The following is a 26,314-nucleotide window of genomic DNA, read 5'->3' on the forward strand; positions in this document are numbered from 1 at the left end:
CGGGGCGTCTAAATGCACCCGCGTACTGGCCAGCGGACGAGCATCTGCCAAAATGCCGCTGAGAAGCAGCGTCATCCAGAGGCGTCACTGCCGAAATGCCACCGATTTTCGGCAGCATTTCGGCGGCGGCGCCTATTGACGTTGCCGCTTGTCGGCGACATTTCGGCAGATGCTCGTCCGCCACCACAGTCCTCCGTGGCTCATCATCTGGCGGAAAAGGTTGGAGACCGATGAGCTAGAACATCAATGGTGTACTGGTGTGTGCTTAGGTGTGTAGCAGCAAGCCAGACTGTATTACGCCCTTAAGGGAAGAGACTCCCTGTGGGGGATAGAACAAGCTTAGGGACATATTCTGGGACTTTTCTTTTACCAGAAAAAAAAAGCAATTTTGGCTTCATTTTACACCAGGAATAATAAAACTACCTCCCCCATTCCCTCTCTCAGCCAATACGGTACAGTTGGAGAGGGCCTGCATCCAATCAGTTTCCCGGGCTCAAGCCAGCTTCACCAAGCTGCACCACCTCTAGCTCTTCCGTTCACACATGGTCGAAAACGATGTTCTAATCTCATCCAGGTTTCCTCAAGCAAGCCTGTCAGAACCGCCGAGAGGCCTTTTAGTGCTAAGCTCACCTGCAGACTGGGTCATGAGCAGCTGACTCACACCACCAACAGAATAACCAACTCCGGCCACCTTCAAGGCAAAAAATGGCACCCTGGGCTTGAAGAAGGCTTAATTATTTTTTTCACAACACTTTTGGAATAACAACGATGCACTCCCGTGACGGCTTTCATCCAAAAAGCCAAAAGACCTTTGCCAGGATAAAGCCAAATATCACGCCTTCACACACAGACAAGAAGCAGCAGTTATCCCCCACTTTACAGAGGGTGATACCAACAGCACATAAGGCAGTGTGGTCTAATGGACAGCGCATTGGACTGGGAGATGGGAATCTATTCCCAGTTCTGCCACTAACCCTCTCTCTGTTCCGCCGTTTCCCCTCCCAATCTCAGTCTGTCCTGTCTGTTTGGATTGCAAGCTCCTCGCTATGTATTTGTACAGAATCCAAGACAATAGGGCAGTAGATGTTATTGTCATTTAGGATGACCAGACGTCTTGATATTATTGGTACTATCCCAATATTAGGGGCTTTTTCTTATATACACACGATTCCCCCACCACCCCCGAAAAAAGAAATGTCCCAATTTTTCACACTTGATATCTCGTCACCTTACTGTAATACAACAGTTAAGCCATTTGCTCAAAGTCTGACACAGTCAGTGGTGGAGTGGAGGATAGAACCAGGGAGTTCCAGCTCCCAACCCCCTGCTCTAACTACAAGGTGACACTGCCTCCTACCGCTCTAGTTACAAGCCAAAAGTTTTCAGTTAAAGGCTCTGCACAGAAGCCAGCCAGAAAAGCTTCCATGAAACCCAAGCTGCGACTGGCAACTCGGTGTCAGCAAACAGCATGACAGCTCCTGGAAAGAATGCGGCACCAAGCCACAGCCTACCCAGATACAGCCAGCCACCGTGTATACACACACTCAGCACAGAGCTGGGGGCCCCAGCTGAGGCCAGGCACATTCCACAGACTGTCAAACCTGCATTCCAGGCTCAAAGAGGTTCCCCGAGGGGGAAAGGAGAAGAAGAGGAAACAAAAGGAAAAGCCACTAGCCTAGGCTGGCTATTAGACAGAACTGCATGGTGCATTCCTGGCTTGGGGGCCAGGGAGCAGCTAAGAAAACAAAAGAATCACTGCGGATTTCCCAGGCACAGTCAGGGAGCAGACAAATGCCACCTCTTACGGACACATCCTCACAAACGTAACAGGATAGGAATCCTGAAGCCCTATCGAGAGCGAGATCCTTGTTATGAGTTTTGAAATCATTTTACCGAGATTCTAGAGCGGGAATAAGATTCTCCATTAGCTACTGCAGGACATTTCCTCAAGAGGCAGTTATTGCTTCTCTACTGTACAGAGAGAGAAGACAGCAACTCTTGGGCATGTAAACGAATGTGCTTTGATTTTGTTTTTAACCTCTCTCTCGCTCTCTCTCTCTCACACGCACACACACACACACACACACACACGCACGCCCCATATTTGCATGTGTTTGCGTGTGCCCTGATAGATGAATGGGTCCACTCTACAAATGTTTGCTGGCACAGCTATGTCAGACAGGGTGGGCAGAGGTGTGATCCCTGACTGACAGAGCTGTGCCAGCAAAAACCCCGACTGTAAATGCAATTATACCGGCCAAACTCTTTGCCTCTACAGTTTATTTCACGGGGTGGGTGAGGCAAGAGGGGAAGGGATGTGTGGAACAAGCTATCCTGCTGAAAGTGCCATTTTGCCAGTATAAATGGAATCCTCGCTAGGAGCACTTTGCCAGGGTAATGTACCAGTCTCCAGCAAAGCACTCCTAGTACAGATCTGGCCTGGTAAGTTTACATTCCCAACCTGCAATAAAAACCTGTACTTCATTACAGGGAGAGGGGAGCCAAGAGCCACTCTTTGGCTATCTAGCCTCTAATTCCATTAGCCTGATTACTCATAACTTCGTCACTCATACCTCAGTATCCAAGGCCAATCCTGCCAGAATGTGGCAGTGAGAAATGGTGAACATGGAGGCAATTCCACTGGGATACTTGACCTAAATAGCTAAACTAGAAAGCGGGGGGATCTTTGCTTTCCCCGCCTGGCCTTTTAACAGCAGCCCTCTCCAGAGCCCGATGTATGGAAGTCCAGACGTTATTCCCAGCTACACATCATAGAAATAGGATTGAATTTATCATTTGTATTGCAGTAGCACCTAGGAGTCCCTGTTCAGGGCCCCATTGTACTGTACAAGCACAAACAAAACCAACAAGGCTATATCTACACTACAGAGCCTTCTGTCAGCATAGCTGTGTCTACACGGTGGGTTTCATAAGCATAGTGATGTTTCCGGTTAGACAGGCACCTGTCAGGGATGGCCTAGAATAGATAATATTCTGGGCAAGAAGACCTCTTAAGATCCCTTCCAGTCCTACACGTATGATTCTAAGGGGTGTGGGTTTTACACCCCCTGACTGATGTGTACATGCCAGTATAACTTAAGTGCAGACCAAGCCCAAGAGACCATCTCTGCCCCACTTTGGATTTCAACAGCCTGGGTACTCTCTGGAATTGTTTCTAGCCTAGAAATAAAATCATATTGCACCACAGGGCCAATTCTACCACACGCACCATCCATTCACAAGCCCCTTAGCACAGAAGCCCAGTGAACTACAGAAAGGATAACCCATTTTTGCGATAAACTCACCTTTTCCTTTTAGGGCACTAGTCCAAATAAAGAAATAAAAAATTGAAACCAAGTTCAAAGCTGCTCTTTCTATATGCCAGGCTGCCTCTAATTCATTCATGAGTGTATAAAACCATCACACATGCTGAGGGATTTCAGCGGCAACTGGCACCAAGAAAGTTCGCTGCCTCAGTACTATACCTCTAGGAATCAGAGCACAGCAACGCTCCCCAAAGCATCTCCAGCCTGTGCTGACCAGATCTCACTTTAAAGAACAGAAATGCACTCCAGTGCATGCTGCTTTCTGACATTACATTTGGGTATTTTTGGTAGGGATTGGGGGAAAACCTCTGCTCATCCCCCTCCTCACCTTGTTCTCCCACGCCATCAAAAAAGAAAAGTGCCCTTGCTGACAATCCATATGCATATCATAACCAAATCCACGGTCACTGAAGACACCATGGCAGCGAGCAAGTTCAGAACTCTGATCCTCCTTCTTGAGTTAAAGGAAAGTCTCTGTTAGCAGTAAAGGGCCCATGCCAGAGTTCACTTCTGCTGCTCGGATTCTAACCAGTAGAGGGTGAGAGACGCCAGGCAAAACAGCTGTTTTGACAGGAGTTTTTTGGCACCAGCCAAACTGGAAACTCAAAGCAAAGCTCTGGGAGGGGTACAGGTCGCCCCTGGTCAATTCTCATCAGTGAGCCCACTCCGATGACACGATACACACAGCTCTGATATTTGTCCATTTCCTCTCTCTCACACCACACTCTCTACCAACCCCCTTTATTGAGAAGAAAATCTCCCACACAGCACAGCAGGACTGGACTGGAAAGAGCATGAGATTTCCCCCGTGGGTGACCTGGTACCCTGGGGACATCAGGCTGGCTTGGGAACCTCCAGTTCTCACGTCACCGCTGTCGGTTTCCCACGAGCGCTCCGACGCTGCAACAAAACCCAACTGGCATCAAACAAGCCCCATGTGACAGGAGGGCAGATGCTCTTGTTTCTCTGAAGAGGCAGCCATGACGTTTTAAAATACACAGAATTTAAGGGGGGGGGAGGGAATAGCCCACCCCAAAAAACTATTATCGCTTCCACCCCTCCCCCTTGCACGCACTTGCTCGGGGGTGCTGCCGAGGCCGATAAAAGAACAGGAAGCACCAACACTATAAACAGCAAGGAAATAACAGAGTCATGAGAGACAAGAGGAAGCCAGTGCAGAGGCTCCTTTCAGTGTCTGAAATAGATCAGTCCCCACCGCCCACCCATCCCAGCCTGTGACCTTTGAAGATGGAGTTGCCAGAATTGCCCCGTTGCTATTAATGGCTTAGAGTGCAGAGCTGATCTTACCCTCCCCCCCAGGGCCCAAGCATATGAAAACAGTGGGCCTGTGTACGTGCAACGGGGGTATTACAGCTGGAGAAATGCTAAAGAGGATTTGAGTTTTTAAGTTGCCTGGCTCACTGATGGGGCGGGGACGTGTTAAATTGTGTTGTATGTACTTGGGGTTTTTTTTTTGGTGAAGTTCTGTCAAGTGCACCCTGAGCCTATGGTTTCTCGCACCTCTAAATAAACTTTCTCTCTCACACACACACACACACACACACACAGGTGGCCGACAGTATCTCACAATATATTTCACAGGGGCACTCACAAATTCATTTCATCCAATGCAGTTGCCTCTGGGGCAGAACGTGGCAGCCGCTTAATATCAATGCAACACAGGGGGTAGGGACAGAAGTCAAGCAGAACATTGTAGGACAGTGGAAACACAAGGGGAATTTAAGGAGGCAAGATGAAACATGGAATTTTGCCAGGACATAGCATTTTAACAACCCTACGGTTGCAAAAAGGATCACAGGATCTACCATGAGCTTAAGCAGTCAGAGCTCAGGGAACAGCACTTGTATTCCCCGCTATGATACAGCAAGGGCACCACCAATCAGGATTCTGGCCCCCCTGCCCATCACTGCTTGGGTGGAGACACACATCTCTTTGCCTTCTGACTCAGGTATTCCCAGGCTGAACAGTTTCCTGCCTTTACTGTGTTGTTCCCAGCAAAAGACATTCTGCCTAAGCAGACCTGCTTTGCTTCTCACCTCTGACAGCACATAGTGTCACTGGACAAAGAAGCAATGAGATAACATTGGTCAGCATGGCAGGCGGTGGTCTCAGTAGCCTAACCATAGTCAAGTTTGTGTTTTTTCTTGCAGGCATCACGGCAAAGGAGAAATTTAAGGGGAGATTTGAAGGACAATGAAGTAGTTTTGCAGGTGTTTATGGGAAGCTCCTGGCAAGTATGAGGAGCAGCCCAGGAGAAAGACAAAGGTACATGCAACACACAAGATAGGGGAATAGCAAGGGAACCTCCCTTTGAATTCTTCCAATAGTTTATTTCCATAAAACCCATCTCTTCTGACATTTTAAGAAACTACTATTTGCAGGACCCACAGTTAGACAGTGTGTTGTCTGCTGCAGCACTGCCACTATGAGAGATACTAGTGCATTAAAAAATAATCTGGGCAAGATCACCACACAATACAGGAGCTGTGACTTATTTTTTAAAAGCTCTATTATTTACAGCTGTTTCCAAAAAGCCTGGTGGAGCAGGGGAGCGGCAGGAAAAGAAGAATCATCTGCAATCGCCAGCTAGAAAAAAGTTAGACGGCAGGAAATAATTTCATGTTATTCTGACTATAAAAACAGGGGAGGGTATAAATAGATCTATCTACTTTTTAAGAGGTAACTCAGAATCCTTTTAAAGCAGCTCAGTGTATTACTAATTAAATCAGAGCCGTGGCCCCTATAACATGCACAGGTACAGCAAGACCACAGTGACATTTGCCTTTGTAATATCCAGACACCCACACAGGCAAGTAAACAGCTGCTCCGTCTTTCAAAACACCCTATCTGCAATTCAACTAAATAAATACTCAGACCCCCACCACCACCGATTTCCTGTTTCCCTGGGGAATGGGGAGCAGTCCATTTTGGGATGGGAGAGGAGAGTGATTAACTCTTGATAAGGTAATTTGTTCCATTTCAGGAGGCTTTTCTGATAGCAGAATGAAGGTCACAGCAGTGAGATGTTTTAACAAAGGCCAGATTTAATCAAGTTTCTTTCATAGACAGGCTTTTATTGCTGGGGAATATGCCAGGCAGACTGCAGGAGCCCTGAAAGAAAAGCGAACAGCTCTGGTTCTGAGATTCAAGACATTGACAAGAAGGCCATACAGAAGCCAGGCAAAAATCACTCCATGGCATCTGGCCTTGAGGCAGAAAGATCTCAACGCTTAGAGATGTTCCTAATTCCCAAGTGGAAACACCTGCAGAGTAGGAGTATTTGGCAGTCCAGGGAAGGTCAGACTGAGCAGCTGGAAATGGGGGCGGAAGAAAAACAGGAGAGAGAGAGAGAGATCAAGGAGGGATACTTAGAAGAACAGATTTAAAAATTTTATTAAGATGATGTTTATTACATGCACACACGCATCGCAGCTGCATTGCTAAGGGCTACAGGCACCTTTGACCTGCTGCATAGACCAGGGATATAAACCCATTCTGGGAGAGGGCTGAATTTCATTGTTAATTATGGTCCGGGGTTAAAGCTGCGGTCTCCATACTCCTCCCAACCCACAGTGATTCTCGGCTGGTGCCCGTAGGAGGTCTGCACAGAGCTCCCGGGGAACTCCTTTGTTTAGTAAATGAACTTGGCGAGTATCATCGCTTGTTCAGTACCATATTGCTGCATTCGGCTTCACTCGGTGCAAAAATACGCTCGCCTTCAGGACCATCACAATTTCTGCCCTTTGGTTCTCCTTCCTCCACCATCCCCCTTTCTGTTTCCCTTCCTCTTCTCCCTGCGTTTCCTTCCCTACCGTAATTCTCAATTCCCCCCACTCACAGGTTTCACCCCCACTCACTCCTCCAAATAGTTCATACTGACTTTTCAAGTGTCCTTAGGCTTCAGAGTCAATACCCCAAGGAGGCTAATGACAGGCAGGGGAGTTAACACCCTCAGAGTCCTTGTTTCAGGCCGTGTGCAGACTCAGGTAGACCACCCTGCATTGGTTACATTTGGAGGCCACTCTCTGCAACCATGAGGTTACTTTAAAAAAAGAAAACTTAGATTCTAAATATTCATGTGGGCCACATGAATACGTCAGACAGGCCACGTGTTTGACAGCTCCCGAGGTAAGCACAGCACTGCCAAAATATACCCATCTTTGGAATGGGGTGGGGACGGGGGCGCGGCAGCATGCAACATAACAGTAAGGAAAAGGGAGGGAAATTTTGTCCAATGACAAGGATAATGCCCCCACCCCCTGCATCCCACACACACCCTCTCTCGGGAGGCAGCGTCTCCTCTCCATCCTCCTTCCCCGTGCTCCAACACTAAGAGCCATCACCATCAGAACCATGAGCCCCCAGACAGTACCCCCACTTGAATTCATCTCCAGCGGCGCACCCAGCATTAGATCTCCCCTCTCCACCCCAGTTTCAAGCACGAGAGAGTCTAACAAAACTGGCATTTGCGTCATCCTTCCGAATCAGCTCAGCCTTTCAACGCTTCGGGAGTGTGGGGGTAAGGAGACAGCAGGGTACTCATTCCCTCCTTATCCCAGAGGCCTCTGGATGTAACTGGACCCAGAAAGGGCAAGAAACTTGCTAATGAGTTTCAGTGCTGTTATCATTCCTATTCTTAGTGTCACTTCTCATGCCTCTTCCACTGGCCACTTACATCAGGTGACAAATAGCAAACCCAGGCAGAGAGCTTCCATTAGTCTCCAGGCTGCCATCTGAGGACACTCCCACCCACCAGTAACAATTCTGATGAAACTAGGGAAGGGTCTCGTGCAGTGACACTCAGTGGTCCACGTACCAAATTAGCCATCGACATTATCCAAAAGAACCACAGTAATGTGAACTCGTGGTTTCATTTACTATTGACATTTTATATATGGGGTGGGAGATGGTGGAGAAAAGAGAACCGAAGGGCAGAAATTGTGATGGTCCTCAAGGCCAGCATATTTTTGCACAGAGTGAAGCCAAATGCAGCAATATGGTACTGAACAAGCGATGATACTCGCCAAGTTCATTTACTAAACAAAGGAGTTCCCCTGGAGCTCTGTGCAGACCTCCTACTGGCACCAGCTGAGAATCACTGTGGGTTGGCAGGAGTATGGAGACCGCAGCTTTAACCCCGACCATAATTAACAATGAATGAATAAATGAATATATATCTCGCAACAAAATGACGGACCAAGTATTCTACCATGGGTTAATAACCTAGTAAAAACATCCTGATAGGTTAATAATTAATTCACACATTGTCTTAATATCAGGTGCTGCAAAGAGCCACAGGAGACACATTAAAGACCCACTTGCAGCTCCTGAACCTCAGTCTGACTATCACTGGTCTAGTAGGTAGGGCACTGGACTAGGAGTCAGGAGATCTGCGTTCTGTTCCCAGAGGTGGCCTACTGTGTGACCATGGGCAATTCACTTCCCATCGCTGCGCCATTTGCCCCTGCCACCCTCTGTGACCATCTTGTCTATTTATACTGTAAGATCTTCAGGGAAGGGACTATCTCACCAGGTGCAGACACAGTCCCTAGCACAACGGGGCCTGATATCAGCTGGGGCCTCAGATTCTACTAGAATGCAAAGATAAATTAATAATAGATCATGAGGACAGGGGGATGGGAAAAGAGGAGAGAAGCACCCTATGCCATTAACCCACTCTTCTTTTACCAGTGATGTGTTTTTTACCACCTGGATGAAGGGAAAAAGACAGAGCAAGTTTAACACCCAGGGATGGAGAGACATAAAAGCATTTCTGTCTTTGTTCTGCATTGGCGGATAGGGATGCAACTTGAGTGCAGAAAGGAAGGGTAGTCTTGTAGTTACGGCACATCTTATTGTGAAGTCCTGTGGCATTTAAGTGGATGAAGCCAGCGGGTTTCTATGGAGATTACGCTACAAACTTATAGGATTTGATCGAGATTTAGATCCCTTCTATTTTTAGCTATCTTATAAAATTCTATCGCGCAGATCCAATGATTAATTTCCACAGGATGTTTCAACAACCCTTTAGAATGCAAGGAGGGTGAGGTAATATTTTTTTATTGGACCAACTTCTGCAGGTGAAAGAGACAAGCTTTTGAGTTCACAGGTCTGAAGAAGAGCTCTGGGTAGCTCAAAAGCTTGTCTCTTTCACCAACCAAAGTTGCTCCAATAAAAGATATTCCCTCACTCACCTTGTCTCTCTAATATCCTCCAAGCAACATGGTTACAATGACACCACAGAGAAGCCTTTAGAAATGTTACATTCTACAGGATGATGTTTCCATAAGAGGCAGGGCTGGGAGTCAGGAGATCTGGGTGTGGCGGGTTGGACTCCTTGGGAAGTCACTTGATGTGCTGAGATACCACTGAGTCTACCTGTTCTGCCAGCATGGGCCCCCTTTAACCTGTTTTGCTGAGCCAGGCTCTTAAAACCTCCTCTCACACACACACAGCTCTGGGAAGACTCAGTTTAAGGGACTTGCTCCAGCACTCAGATGTCCACCTCCCTTGGAGTGCAGACCCAAAGATATATTATATTCGCCTCTTCCCTCAATGTGGAAGAGAGTATGCACAATTTCCCATTCTCTCCCCACCCCCCAGTTAGAAATCACATAAACTGGGTTATATTATAAACCAGAAATAAATGTATTAACTATAACAGATGTATTTTAAGTAGTTCAGGAGATAGCAGACAGAACAAGGCAGATTACTAAGGAAATAAAACAGAGCACGCAAACTAAGCTTAATACACTAAAGAAACTGGTTACATGCAAGTTCTTCTCACCCTAAATGTGGTTCTAATAATCTTCTTCACAGGCCAGACGCCGTTCCAGCCTGGGTTCAGTTCTTTCCCCCAGTTCAGTCTTAGTTGTTTCCAGCAGTCATCTTGGGTGGGGTAGCAGGGGAGAACGGGTGGCCTGGATTACCTCACTCCCCACCCTTAAATAGGATTTGCATAATGCAAGAGTCCTTTGTTTCCTAGTTTGATCCCACTTCCCTTACAATGGAAAATTACAAGAAGTCCCACATAATGTTTTTGTATCAGGTGACAAGACTGCCTGACTCTGCAGGGCCCTTGTAACCATTCTTCACAGGCTGACCCACAAGTTCATGGGAAGACTAAGCTCTTTTCCAGTCCATATTTTCATAAAGAAAATGGAATGACATGTCACACGAGGTTCCATCCCCAGCTCAATACATGGCAGGAGGAATTCCACTAATTGCTGTGTGGATCGGTTTCCCCTTACATTAACAAACAGGGATCATAATACCCTACTCTCAGAAGATTAAAAGCATTCACAACCTTAAGTATTTTGAAATCCTTGGATGCAAGGCTCGGTGCAATTAATAAAACCATCACCCCCTAGCGGGTACATAGCTTTTATATATACATACTTATATCAACGCATTTTATAAAAACATCACTAGGCAAAATAGCTTGCCACAGGTCCCCCTACAGATCAGTAAGGCAGAGCCATGACTTGAACTCAGGCCTCCCAGTGGCTAGCCCAGTGCCTTATCCATTGCTCCCTAGTCACTATTTATGCTGCTTTATCAGTGTGAACGAAAAATATTTTGCTGTAACCCACAGCATGCGCCAATCACTTGGACACTGTGTCTAGTGTGTTCAAGTGCATCGATTAGGAAGCACCCCCCCATGTCCCTCATTTAGTTCCAATGCCTTGGCAGCTACAGCTGGGGCAATGTTTGTCCTTCCTGTTTTACCTTGAGCAGGCTGGGGGGCGGGGGGGGAGGAGAACCCTTTGTGTTGGGTCAGGGTACAGAAAGGGTTAATTGATCACTGCCCACTCCTGTGTTTCAGCAGCACACCCTGACCGCCTCACGGAGAAAATGCTCCCATCATGGGTTAGAATGCTTTAGGTTGCAGGAGGGTTGGCTACCAAGATACAAGCCTTCTAAATACAACTTTTAAGACAACAGCTGGGGTGAGGAGTAACTTTCCTAACTCAGAGTTTGGGGAAAGAGGGGTAGAGGAATAGCAAAGAGGAAGATAACCAATATGAAGACTGCCAATTTGCAGTAAAAACCCTACAGGAAGCAGCTATTTTCACTTCAGTTTTTTCCACCTCTGCTATCTTTGGTTCCCCTTCTAAACTAGGCCTTTGCTGAGATCACACTACTGATATGACAAGTGGGAAAGCGATAACAGGGGAATCCAAGGGGATCTCGATCATCTTCATTTCTGGCTAGCAAAAGGATATCCCCACGGTATTTAAGTTAGCAAGGACTCCAGTCTGCCCTGCCCTGAACATCTGCAAAGATAAAGACACGTGGGGAACACATTCTAGTTTGCTGACTCCCCAAGGCTGAGATAGACTAGAGACAACCAGCACAGCACATGGAATTGGTCTTGATGGCATGCACCAAGCAGTATATTGTAGGTCTTTACTCCCCATGCCCACAGCGGCACAGAACCACCTCCTCTCTCTTGCATTTCAAACCTTTGTTTGAAGGAAGGAAGCAATGTTTGGCGGAATTAAACTGCACTCTCCTCCTTACTAGAGTGCTCCCACCATCTCCCGATTCCCTTCCCTAAGCTCAGTTTAATGGTCTCTCAAGCATGAATGGCTTTTACTCACTTCTGTTTTACTCCAGTCAGCATGAGATTCAACAGTGGGAAATAGTCAATGAGGAAGGTAGATGGAATACGCAGAACAAGTTGTTCCAAAAATGAGCTCCTAGGTACAGAAGACTGATCCAATTTACTGGGTACAGGAAGTATTTTTATGGTTATTGATTACAACAGAGGCACATCCAGTTTTTAAAAAGAGCCCATAAACAGGGAGTGCTGCAGTGACAAATAGCCCCAGAGAAATCTATAGATCATCAGAGAACAAGACAGTCACCCAACTTCAGACAATCAGATACACACACACACACACACACACACACACACACACAACAGGCATGCAGCAGGGGCACAGGGTCCCCCCAGTAATCAGCAGGAGCACAGAACTCCTCTGGCCTCAGGGCCCCCGTGGGGAGAGCGAAATCCTCTGGCCCGGGGACTGTGGCGAGGACACAGAATGTGCCCCTCCAAAAGCTGGGGAATTCAAATTCCTGCACACGTCAATGCGCGCGCACACACACACACACACACACACACACACACACGAGTCTTGATACTGGAAAACAGCAGGAAAAGCTCATTGATGGGCTGACAGGCCTGAGTGGTTGCAGCTCCCAAACCTATTGGGGAAAGCCGACCGCCCACAGAGCTGCCTGCTGAGCAAAACCCCCAAAAGCAGGAAGCAGCAATGACAAAGCAAACCCCAAGAGGTTTTAGAATCACTTGACAGAGACTCCTGCCAGACTATATCAAAGGGCATCAGATAAGATGAAAGGTACAATAAGTCTCAGGAAGACAACTAAACCCTCCCCACCCTGGGCAAAATAAAAAAACAAAAAACAAAAAAACCCACTAACAGACAATTTATCTCTCTTCCTTCCCAAACTCACTCTCTCTCCCCCACCCCATCCAAGTTTTCTTCACAACGCCAATGTGATGGCTGCCACCTTGGCAGACACATGGGGGTCTGAACTAGGGCCCTCCAGAGCTAAAAACATCAACCAGCTACTGCTAAAGCATCCCTAGCTAGAGCTTTAATTTACTCATATCCTCTGGCAATTAGGCAGAGAGTGGGGCCTCCAACATGAAGACACAGACACCCACATCAACTCTCTACCATGGTATAACTGGAAGCGAGGTCATATGATCCACTGGGTTGTAGCACGGCTTGGAACCGAGCTCCAGATTTCTAAACCCACCATAGCTTTTAATAAGTCACTTCACCTCTCCAACCCTTGGTTTATTCATCTGTAAAATGGGGATGCTACCTACTTCACAAGGAGACTTAATGAGTGAATGCTTGAGGAGCAAGGTTCAGCGCTGCATAGGCTCTTACCCAGAGCCTTTCATTACAGTCTCAAAGTGGGGGGGGGGGGGAGGAGAGTATTCTTCTTGTTCACAGATGGGGAAATTTGGCAGGGAGAGACTCAAGAGCTTTAACATCGGGTGTGGGAGTTTCTTCAGTACGAGCAAAAAGGCAGGTGACTGTCCAGCTATTCAGAGTGGCATTTGACGGTCATTTGCTATCAAGATAGGTGAATTCCAGGGCCAGGAGCCATGAGCCTCTTTATACGAAGGGACTTGTCGATACCAGTACTGCACCTTCCATGCCAGACATTTACAATGTCCGACCTGGACAATGAAAGTCAATCATGTTCCAGTCTGGAACATTCCTCTGAAGCTAGCAATAGGATTTGGAACAGGCATTCACTCCCATCCGCTCAGAGCAGGCTGCACAAAGCCTGACCACCAAGTTTCCCTAAACTCTGATATAAGAAGTTACTGTCAAACAACCTTGAAGCCATATCAGAAAGGCAGGCATGACGTGCAGTAATTAGATCCTGGAGTTATGAAAGCGTCCCCTTGACAGAGGACAAGGGCAGTGCTGCAGGGCGGAGGCTGAAACACAATCATTCTGCAGCCACAATGGTCTGAGAAAAGACAGAGGGTCCCCAGTTTCTTCATGAACATCATGGTTTAGAGAAAGCCCTTGGCTGGAAGCCTTGAAGAGGAAGTCTGGTGCCATACACAAATAAGTTCCTAAGTCATACTGGTTTGCTAGTAGAGGTGTTGGACAGCTGGTGTTTCCTCCTTCAGGAGGAGTGTGATTTATTTCAGTATAAGTATGGACTGTCCCTATTTAGAAAGGACCATTATTTTATTTTTGTTTATTTATTTTTAGCACAATATTCATTTTTCCTGATCCATCCTTCCCCCAAATGCCCCATGTCCCATTGAACCTCACTGGAGTCAAAAGGGATAAACCTGTTTTTTAGCATTCCTGTTTGCAACGTTCAGTTCTTGGCAGCTTTGTATCAAAAGAAGCATCACAGCACTCTCGTTCTGATGATAAATTGACCTCTGAAGCTCCATTTTAAAAATAAAAGCGGAAGGTCAGGTCATACTTTGGGACCAACCAAAATTTAAATCAAGGCCTTCAACTAAATGTGTGGACTTCCATGCTGTGTTTTGCGAGACTACTTACAACCTATAGCCTCCAAACATATCCAAGACCCAGTTAGACAACACCCTCATTTTTTACTCTATTTTTCCTTTTCTACCATTACAGTAAAGCATCTACGGTATAAAAGACATACAAATATCTTGCTGGTCACTTTGCCACATACCATCAGAGACATCCAAGGCTAGTGTTCCACGCCGCAGTTTAGTCACACCTGGGAAGCAAACTCCCTTGTAAAGCTCTGGATTGCAGTCCCACTGAAGCAGTCAACCAGGGGAAGGAGGAGGAGGCGGCTGATTAGCAAAGTGAAGATGCTTCTATGTTTACACAAAATATTTTGGAGGTTTAAAAACAAAAGTAGGAAAGAAAATAGAGACAGCTGGACAGAAACAGGTGTTTGCTGAAATACGCTTAAAAACTGCAACGGTCTCCAAGTAAAACGCACAGGTTCAGTAACTTATACCCATTACACAGAAGACACTGTGGAAGAGACACTCATGCACTCCTCACATCAAGAATATTCATTCCGTTTGCTATCCGGCATCATCTCTGAAGACATCTTCAAATCTGGGGTGGGAAGAGAGATGGGGAGTGAGAGCTCGAAGGACTTCCTGGGGTAGGTCAACCATTGTGGCCACAGCTAGTTTAAAGAGAAACAAGCCAGGAAGCCAGTCCTCCTCAAATACGGTTCTATTTTAGGAGATCCACAAGAACCCCCCATGGGTTTGGCCTCAAACAGCTGCTAGCACAAATAAACCTTCTTGGCCAAGTAGCAGCCTCAAAGGATGCAAGTGGGGAAATCCCTGTGCTAATTTTGCTCCAGCTCCACTAGGGACTTCCCGTAATAGGCTCCTAATTAGACACAACAAGTAGGGAAGAGGCCGCAAAATTATTCAGCCTAACTTGCCAGATGCATCCCATCCCAGCAGCATTCAAAGGAGAAAAAAATGCAGCTATTTTGATTATGCTAAGATTGTGCCAGATACATGGGTGGGGAATGAAATATTGGACAGCAATGGGGAAAAAAGTAGCAGTGAAGGATGACAAGAGATGTGCTCTTTAAAAGGAGTGGTCTGTGGGATAAAAGCAGAACAGTGAAAGATGATATCCCAGTGAAAGATGAGTGCCTTGAAATTCACCCTACTTACAGGAATTTTCTCCTCATGTTCCTCTCTAATATAATGCAGATTCCTACATCACTTAACCAAAAACAAATTAGGTTCCTGGTTTTTATCTAGGTATATGACCCCAGTGCTGCAGCATTTGAGTACCTCCCAGGCATGAATGAATTTATCCTCACAACCGCTCTATCATTATCCCCACTTTACAGATGAGGAACTTAAGACAGAAAGAATGTAAGTAACTTGTCCATGGTCATGGAAGGAATCAGTAGTAGAGACTCCTGAATTTCAGTCCAGTGCCTTAACCACTAAGCCATCCCCTTCCTCTAGACAATTTGTGCTTCTGGAAAGAATGAAAGGTGGGGATGGAGAAGTGCATCCTTTGTCAGCATTAAGTGGTATAGTAAAGCAATGGTTTACCTGCTATATCATCATGTCATTGTCTCTCACACACATACACACACACACACACATCCACAGTGTGAAGCAGATGGCTTTTGCTGGCACTGTGTCTATTGGCTCAGTTTAGATCCCTCAGGAGCCATTAGGCAGCATGAAAGAAATTAGTTACACACCAAGCTAAACATACTTGCTAGCTTCACTGAAATCCTCGGGCTAGATGCTGGACACTTAAATATGCGCCATTGTCTGAGCTTCGAGACCACACACTGAACAGCTCAGCCTTCCCTACCACATTTATTTAGTGGGCCGCTTGGCAATGGGAGCTTCAGAGCCTGGTTTCCAAAGGGGCTGAATGCTCGCAGCTCCCGTGATTCCAAAAGGAGCAGTTGGTTCACTGCACCTTTGCAAAATCTAATCAGAGACCCACCCTGGCTCTCTTGCAGAGGCAGTGGAGAAGCCCACACATCACACCTTGCTAGTTGTGCCAGTTCCTTCCAATTGGCCATGTTTAGTCTGATGAGTGGGACTGGAGCTAGAGGGTAAGATTCCAGGAGGGATCTAGTCTGGTGTTACACCTGGAGCTCAGCACACAAGCTGGGCCAGGCTGCTACTAGACAAAATACAGGCCTCTGCACATGCAGCCCTGGCCTCTCAGCATGCTCAGTAGAGATCTTTTCTCCTGCAAGTCTGGCTGTGTGCCTCCCGCATCACTTATTGCCAACGACACAGTCACATTCCCTCCTGTACTTCACAGAACAGCAACGCTATCTGGGTCTGCCCATATGGTTGTGACAGAAAAGTATCAGCCCTCTCCCCAACTCCCAGCTATGAACATGGCACCCAGAAAGGGTGTCCTGCATTAGCTTGGCACTTACCCAACAGCCAGATTCTGAGCAGTGTTCTTAAAAGCCAGCATCCCTACAAGAACAATACGGATCCCACCCGTCCCCTTCTCACCAGACCTCCACCGGGCATTTCAGGCACAGGCTGAAGCCTTTGCCATTCTCTTTGCACTGAAATCTAGGCAGATGGGAGGGATACTAGAGAAGACAGGCAGCTGGGATTACACACAATAGTATTAGGAAATTAAGTTATGTACTCAGACACCACTGCACTGACTCAGTCTCACCTCCTCCTCAGGTTGTGATTTGCCATGAATCACTCCAGGACTCACCCAGGAAGTTTCCACCAATTCCACAAACTTTGAAGCTCCTGAATTCTCTCTCCCCTTCACAGCAACTCATTCACTGATCCCACGCCCCATCCCCCAAGAACAGCACACACGATTTGTACAGAGAAGCCGATCAGCCAAGCAGAAGGGAAATCTGTCCTAAAGTCTGCTTTACGCACACACGCACGCAGGCAGGAACGAAGAGACCCAGACTGGAGAGTTTACGAGTGAAATGCCACCGACAGTCGCAATTTCGCTGTGAACATGTTGCTAGGCGAGGGGCAGACTGGGTGTGAAGTTAAGACCCATTGCAAATACAGGTTGCAATTGAGGCCATGGGACAAATTGGGTTTGAGGGGCAGAGGGCTGTGAAGGCTGGTGTAGAGAAAGGTGTTGGTATTTGGCGGGGGGGAGGTATCAATCACATTCTGGACACTTTAAGACATCCCCAGATTTCTGGAGGGTTTACACCTTCTATTCACAGCACTCCCAACTGAGGGGCAGACATTTCTTGTCCAATCTGGGGGCAGAACAAGCCTCTGATTTGCTACCTTGCTCCAGTCGCCTGCCTAACGGTCTGGCTTCCTGCTGAATCTCAGATGCCCTGTTGTCTCTACAGCTCAGATGACCCAATATGTTTGCCACAAATGATCCACCTATTGTCCCAGGGGAGCAGCACGCACACTAAATATAGCTTCTGCTGGAAACTGATGAGTCTCTCATGACAGTCCTGTGAACGGGAACCAGAGAGACTGGCACCCTCCCTTCCGCCTGGCGAGCAAGGTGGGAGAAAGAAAAAGCTTCCCTCAGAATGTGACCACACTAGGGAAAAAAGGTGTGCTCTTACCTCATGCTAATTAACATGAGGTGAAATCCTAGTGAAAGGCAAGGCAGTCTGTTCTCACACCTGTTAGCAGGTCTAGGTAAACCTTAGCCTCCCCCTCCCCCCACGCCTGTACCTGGATTTGCTAACATGTGAGAACTGCAAACTGCCTGTATTCGCTTGGATTTTACCTCATAGTTGCTAAAATGAGGTAAGAACAGACCTTTTTTCATAGTGAAGACAAGGCCTCAGAGGCTTGTCTTTGCTAGACTTTACCTCAAGTTAACCAATTGCCAATTAACTCAACATACTTTACACATTAGTAAAGACTAGTGTGGAGACTCCCATGTTTGCTCTTCAGCTGAGGAATCGGCCTAGAGAGGCAATCAAAGAGATTTCCCATCATGATAATCAAGAAGCGTATTCAAATGACTCGGGCATACTCTGAGTGCTGCTACATGGAGTTCCAAACTGGCTTATGGTGATCAACAACGAACTGCAGCACACAGAGTTGCAGGGAAAGGGATGGGGAGAAACGAGTCTAGCAGGGAGCCAAAGGGATGGAGGTGAAAACAGGTCATGTGGGACATCTTTGTTAATGATCCGGAAGAGAGAGCCAATTGGACACTAATGAAATTCACTGAGGAGATGCACATGTTAGGGAGGATGGTGAAAAAAATGCATGTAACCAAGAGTGGTTACAAATACAGGCAGGAAATGAAGGCAAGAGAGGGAAACCAAGCGAACACATCTGAGGGGGAATGTTCTGAAGTGAAGGTATTCCGTGGGAGGGAAATACACAGAAAGCAATTGATGGACATGCACACAAAAATATAGGCCCATGGATTTTGAAATGCATATACAGAGTGTTACGTTGCACAGAAGGGAAGAGGGGGCACCTCCAGATGGTTCCAGAACGTCCACAATTGGAATATTGGGTTTAAGATCTAGGCTCTTCTATATTCGAAATGAAGACAGCAAGCACTCAACATTCTGACCTGATCCAGCAAACACTGAAGCATGTGAAGTCACTAAAGTCAATGGACCTACTCATGCATTTAAACCTAAGCATGTGCTTGATGGCTAAGTATGCAACTTTGGAAACAACTATCACGCCGTATTCCAGGAAGAACAGGAAGTATTAGTACGTAAGCTAAATTATGAATTAACTGGCATAGCAGACACTTGGGGGGAAAAAATCTCCTAATTGGAATATTGGTATAGAGGTGTATGGCTTGTTCCGGAAAGACAGGAAGGAAAAAAAAGGGAGGTGTTGCATTATACATCAAGAATATATCCATTTGTTCTGAGGTCCAAGGGTGATGAGAGGCAAACCAGTTTAAAGTCGGTGGGTGAAAATAAATGGGGGGGAGGGGAGAAAAATCAGTGGAGAGGTCATGGCAGGGGTCTACTATAGACCAACAAATGAGGGGAAGGAGGTGGCCGAGACATTTCTAGAACAAACAACAGAAATATCCAAAACACAAGAGCTGATAATAATGGGGGACTTGCACTATCCAAACATCTGTTGGAAAAGTAATATGGCAAATCTCAAGATACGTACTTGGACTATATTGGAGCCAACTTTTTGTTTCGGAAAGTTTAGATAGCTCAGTGGTTTGAGCACTGGCCTGCTAAACCCAAGGTTAGGAGTTCAATCCTTGAGGGGGCCAGTTAGGGATCTGGGGCAAAAATCTGTCTGGGGATTGGTCCTGCTCTGAGCAGGGAGTTGGACTAGGGTCCTGAGGTCCCTTTCAACCCTGATATTCTATGATTCTATGAAAGTAACCATGGTGACAGCCATTTTAGACTTGATTCTGAGCAACACGGAGGAACTGGTTGTGAATCCTGAAGTGGAAGGTAATTCAGCTGAAAACAATCATAAAATCATAGAATTCGTGATTCTATGGAAAGGAAGGAGTGAGAGCAGCAGAATACGGAAAATGGAAAGCAAAGTAACAGTCTCGGAGAACTGGTAGGTAAGGCCCCAGAGGGAGAAAAGTCTGAGGGATAAAGAAGTTCAGGAGAGCCAAGAGTTTCTCAAGAAGATAGTATTAAAGGCACAACAGCAAACTATCCCAACACGAAGGACAGCTAGGAAGAATAGTAAGAGGTCAATATGGCTCCATCAGGAGTTATTTAATGGCCTGAAAATTAAAAAGGATTCCTACAAAAAGTGGAAACACGGACAAATTGCAAAGGATGAATACAAAAGACTATCACAAGCAATGGGACAAAATCAGAAAGGCTAAGGAACAAAATGAGTTACACGTAGTAAGGAACACAAAAGGCAGTAAGAAGAGAATCTTTAAATACATTAGGAGCAAGAGACAAACAAAGGAAAGTGTAGGTCCTCTCCTCGGAGGCAAGGAGAGCTAATAACAGACACTAATTAAAAAGACTGAGGTGTTCAATGCCTATTTTGATTTAGTCTTCACCGCAAGTGAATGGTGACCAGACACTCAACACAATTAATATTAACAACAAGGGAAAAAGGAATACAAGCCATAGTAGGAAAAGAACAGGTTAAAGTATATTTAGATAAGTTAGATGTATTCGCGTTACTTAAACAACTAGCTGAGGCATCTCTGAACCTTAGCAATTATTGTTGAGAAGTCAGAGGATGGATGAGATGCCAGAGGACTGGAGAAGGGCAAACATAGTACCTGTCTTTAAAAAGGAGAACAAAGAGGGCCTGGGGAATTATAGACCAACCTTTCTTTGATACCAAGAAAGATACTTGAATAAATTAAACAATCAGTTTGTAAGCTCCTACCTAGAGGAGAATAGCCGACATGGATTTGCCAAGCACAAATCATGTTAAACCAACCTAATTTCCTTCTTTGAAAGCATGACTGGCCTACTGGATAGGGGGAAGTAGTAGACATGATCTATCTTGATTTTTGTAGGACTTGAGACACATTGCTTAGGAGACTGTCATGTGGGAAACTAGAAAAGTGTGGTCTACGTCAGACCTCAGTGGCACAGGAGCCAAATTAGCAGTCAACATTATGCTGAAGAGCCACAGCAGTGTGAATTCATTGTTTCATTTCGTATTTATTTTATTCTCACAGCAACATGACTGACCAAGTATTCTACAATTGGCTAATAACATAGTAAAAGCATCCTGACTGGTTAATAATTAAAATCACACAGTGTTTTAATATCGTGTGCTGCAAAGAGCCACAGGAGACACATTAAAGAGTCACTTGCAGCTCCCAAGCTTCAATCTGAGTATCACTGGTCTAGATGAACTTACTGTAAGATGGGTGCAAAACTGGGTGAAAGACTGTACTCAAAGAGTAGCTATCAAATGTTCGCTGTCAGGGCCAGCTCCAGGTTTTCTGCCGCCCCAAGCACCGGGAAAAAAAAAATAATAATAATAAGCCAATCGGCGGCACTTCGACGGCAGCTCAATCATGCCACTCCATTCTTCAGTGGCAGTTCGGCAGCGGGTCCTTCACTCCCTCTCTTCCTCTTTGGGGGCAGCTCAAAGAGGAAGAGAGGGACTGAGGGATCCGCCGCCGAATTCCCACCAAAGACCTGTCCGTGCCGCCCCAATAGCGGACGGAGGGCCGCCCCTTTGTATTGGCCGCCCCAAGCACCAGCTTCCTTGGCTGTTGCCTGGAGCCGGCCCTGTTCGCTGTCAAACTGGGAGGGTGTATCTAGCAGGGTTCTAAAAGGGCCAGTCCTGGGTCTGGTACGATTCAATATTTTCATTAATGATTTGGAAAGTGGAGTGGAGAGTACGCTTATAAAATACGCGCGCTCCCACACCATGCTGGGAGTGGTTGCTAGCACTCTGGAGGGCAGGATTAGAATTCAAAACATCCTTGACAAATTGGAGAATTGGTCTGAAATGAAAACGATGAAAATCAATAAAGACAAGTGCAAACAATAACTAAATGGTGAATAACTGGCTATTATATTATATTATCTGTCTTGTCTCTCTCATATCCTGGAACCAATATGGCTACAACACTGCCCAGAATAACTGGCTCAGCAGTACTACTGCTGAAAAAGATCTGGGAGTTACAGTGGATCACAAACTGAATTTGAGCAGGCTTGAAAGGATTTGACTTTTATTGGTAAGTGTCATTAAATGTCAATATCACTGTACACACAAAAAAGTGGCAAAAAAAAATATGTCCATCAGTAATCACTGAAATGTACAGATAGGGGAGGTAAGAAAAACGCTGCTTGAGTATTGAGAGTCTCATTTAACGATATTTACTTTGTGTATTTTGATGTGTGATGTTGACAATTTGTGTTCTAAAAGTTATAAAGCTTTTACTTTTTGAATTGCAGCATCTACTGTCATTAAATAACAATGGTCTGACCCCCCCATAGTTTGACCCCTCATAATTTCCCGCAATTGAAAATTAAAAAAAAAAAATTTAAAGAGGCTTTAAAAATAAACATTGATATTAACCATCGAAATTACAAAATATAAATCGAATTCTGCCAAGCCGAAATATGACTCAACAAAGTGATGCAGTTGAAAAAAGGATAAATATTAACAGGAGTGTCGTAAGTAAGACATGGGAGGTAATTGTGCGGATCTACTCAGCACTGGTGAGGCCTCAGCTGAAGAACTGTTTCCAGGTTTGGACACCAGAATTTTGATGTGGACAAATTGAATAGAGTCCAGAGGAGAGCTACAAAAATGATAAAAGGCTTAGAAAATGTGACCTATGAGGAAATGTTAAAAAAACTGGGCATGTTTAGTTATGAGAAAAGAAGACTGAAGGGGAACCTGATAATTCCTTTGTCTGAGTTTTCACAGATTGTGAATGAGGCAAGATCCAGGTCAGTTAGTCAGCAATTTCATCACTCTGATGTTGCTTTAAAGAAAAAGGTCACACTTTGTATTAACTTGTTTTGTATCACAGGGTAAACAGTGAAGTGGCCAAACTTTGCCGACGATAAGAAATGATTTAGGTTACAAGACTGTGAGGAACGTCAGCTGCATCTAAAGGTTTATCTACACATGGAGTTAATCTACTGGATTACTGCCAGCAGGAACAAGGCACTCTTATTCTGGAATAAGAGCGTCCACACACAGAGTTATTCAGGAACAGCTAAATCACAGTCTACCTTTAACCTTAAGCAGCATGACAGCACATGACATTGTGTTGACAAATGCAAACTGTCACACATTGGAAGGAATAATTTGAATCACTCAGCCACATTCTTGGGTTCTAAATTAATTATAGTCACTCAAGAGAAAGGCCTGGGTGTCACTGTGGATAGACAGACTAATGAAAACCATCTCAATGTGCAGCAGCAGTCAAAAAAAACCAGCCCTCAAATGCTAGCTTGCATAAGGAATAGGATTAAGAACACTGCTAATACCGTTCTATCACGAGGGCATGCCAGGTCGGTGCTTTTGACTGGGCACCAGGGTCACCTTGTTTCTATTCCCGGCTCTGCCACTGACCCGCTGTCATTTCACCTCTTGGTTCCTCTGTTTCCCTGCCCACCTTCTCTCTATCTGGTCTATTGGCGTAAGCAGGGCCAGTGCAACCCATTAGGCAACCTAGGTGGTCGCCTAGGGCGCTACAATTTGGGGGGCGGCGACCGCAGTGGTATTTCGCAGAAGGTCCTGCCGCCTCTGTGGGGGGTGGCATTTCGGGGCGGGACTTCCGCCACCTAGGGCGGCAGAAAAGCTGGCGGTGCTCCTGAGCGTAAAGAATATACAGTGTGTGCAAAACAGCCCTCCCCTACCCTGCTGTAATATACATAATATTTACATCAGAGGTACATCCTGATATGGAACGTTGTTCAGCTTTGGTCTCTTTCACTCAAGGGTGTAGAAACAGAAAGGGTACTTCAATGTGATTAGAGGCATAGTGAGATCTCCATAAGAGAAGAGACTGATAATATTGGGATTGTTTATAATTTAGTGAGGAGATGAATCGGAGGGGACATGACAGAATTATATAAAATAATTAACAGGATAGAGCTCATGTGGATGCTTCTATTCACCTTCCCATATAAACACAAGAATAAGGAGACCTTCCGTGAAACTGAGAAGTAACAAGTTGGTATTTTATACCCACTCTAGACTTAACCTGTAGAACTCATTTCCCGTGCAGGTAAATTATCCCACCATTGTCCAAGATGGAGTTTCTTGCACCTTTCTCCAAAGCATCTTGTATAGTCCACTGTCGGAGAGCTAGGAATACTGAAGATCACTATTCCCTTATTTTAAAAAAATCTAGCCCCTCTGATTACACTGCTCTACAGCCAAAATGCTTCTGAAATAAATATAGTCAAACTTTACTAATTCTGGGTCACTGAGAACGAAAATGATGCTTAAAATGGTTGATTGGCTCTAGTTTTCAATATGCTATTGGGTCAGTATATACGACCCTTGACTTGGGAATGGCGGAGGATAAGTGAGTTATAAAGGGAAGGGATCTCAATTTAAACCAGAAATGACTAAAATACATTTTGACTGGATCTATGAATAAATCTATGGCTGGGTTTGGACAGTACTTGCTTTTTAGGCAAAACAATGAATGATGCAATCTGAAGCTGGTATTGCGTCATACATTATATGAATTGCATCATGTTATTCCTAGAAGTCATGGATGATGCAATCATAATGAAGCTTACATCACTCTGCTGAACAAATTGCCCTATATCAGCTCTAGAAATCATACAGTGTCGTGCTCTCTTATTTGTCAGTGTTTGATTTTGCAAAGGGACACATTTCTGTTTAGCCAAAGTGAGCAGAGATGCCTCGTACTTGTGTGAACAGTGCAGATAACTTCTGCTATGTTTGTGGTGAAGTGACTTTTGCATCACAAAAGCGCAGTATAACCACTATGGTTAAGAAAGCCTATCACCTTTATTTTGGCTGCAAAATTGGAGATCAGGACAAGAGGTGGGCCACACACATATGCTGCAACACTTGTGCAACAAATCTTCGCCAGTGGTTGTACAGGACAAGGAAATTTATGCCTTTTGCAGTGCCAATGATTTGGAGAGAGCCAACAGATCATACCAGCAATTGTTACTTCTGCATGGTGCCTCCCGTTGGGAAAGGTGTGTCAAAGAAGAAAAAGCGGACTGTGCATTATCCAAACATTCCATCAGCTATACGCCCAGTACCCCATGGAGAAGGACTGCTGGTTCCAGATGCACCAGAATCATTCTCACTTGAGTCAGACGAGGAAGAGGAAGAGGATGAAACTTCTGGTCCTGAACCATCAATGTCACAGGACCCACATTTTCTCCCATCCTCCTCCTCTGAACCACACCTCATAACACAAGGTGAACTGAATGACCTTGTCAGGGATTTGGAACTACCCAAGAGTAAGGCAGAGCTGTTGGGCTCCAGACTACAGCAATGGTATCTCCTGGCAGGTGATGTTAGGGTCAAAAGGACCGTCAAAAGGATCTTGTCCCATTCTTCTTCATGGAAGGTGATCTTGTAGCCTGCAACAACATCGATGGTGTGATGGCAGCCCTCAACATCATTCACGATCCAGATGAGTGGAGACTGTTCATTGATTCATCGAAGACGAGTCTTAAAGCTGTTTTACTGCATAATGGCAATGTTTTGCCATCAATTCCAGTTGGTCATGCAGTCCATATGAAGGAAACCTATGACAACATGAAACAACTTTTGAGGTGCATAAACTATGACCAACATCAGTGGCAGCTTTGTGGCGATTTGAAGGTTGTTGCTCTCTTGCTTGGTCTGCAGACTGGATACACAAAGTACTGCTGTTTTCTCTGCGAATGGGATAGTCGTGCAAGAGATTCCCACTACATCAAGAAAGATTGGCCACTCTGACAGTCATTGGAGTCTCAGAGGAAAAGTGTTCAGCATCCACCACTTGTTGAATCAAGGAAGATTTTGTTACCACCCTTACACATCAAGCTGGGTCTGATGAAGAACTTTGTCAAGGCCATTGACAAAACACAAGCAGCTTTCAAGTACCTCCATGGAAAATTTCCAAGGTTAAGTGAAGCTAAGATAAAGGAAGGTGTCTTTGTTGGTCCGCAGATTCGTGAACTTCTTCAAGATGATGCATTTGACCATGCACTGCGTGGCAAGGAAAAGACGGCATGGAAAGCCTTCCAGTTAGTGGCAATAAATTTTCTCGGAAACAACAAGGCAGACAACTACAGGTTGTTGGTGGAAAACCTCCTCAAGGCATACAAAAGCCTTGGTTGCAACATGTCACTAAAGATACATTTTTTGCACTCTCATCTAGCTTTTTTTCCACCCAACTGCGGAGCACTGAGCGACGAGCACGGCGAGCGATTTCACCAGGATATTGCAACAATGGAGAAACGCTATCAGGGCAAATGGAGCCCATCAATGCTCGCAGACTATTGCTGGACAGTGACAAGAGATGCTCCATTTAATGAATACAAGA

General features: G+C 45.6%; 1 protein-coding gene across 2 annotated transcripts in view; it reads right to left on the reverse strand.

Annotated features, from left to right (window-relative positions):
- MAPKAPK2 (MAPK activated protein kinase 2) overlaps positions 1-26,314 on the reverse strand; it is an 81,056-nt gene that overhangs the window by 17,335 nt on the left and 37,407 nt on the right. Inside the window, exon 1 of one of the 2 annotated variants that reach the window (XM_034767131.1) lies at positions 3,655-3,687. The exons of the other annotated variant lie outside the window; for it this stretch is intronic. Coding sequence (XP_034623022.1) covers positions 3,655-3,672 — 18 coding nt within the window. The 5' untranslated portion in view covers positions 3,673-3,687. Of the gene's footprint in view, positions 1-3,654; positions 3,688-26,314 lie in introns of those variants that run through there. 2 annotated transcript variants of the gene reach the window in all.

Source organism: Trachemys scripta, chromosome 4 (genome assembly GCF_013100865.1).
Source record: "Trachemys scripta elegans isolate TJP31775 chromosome 4, CAS_Tse_1.0, whole genome shotgun sequence".
NCBI lineage: Eukaryota > Metazoa > Chordata > Testudines > Emydidae > Trachemys > Trachemys scripta.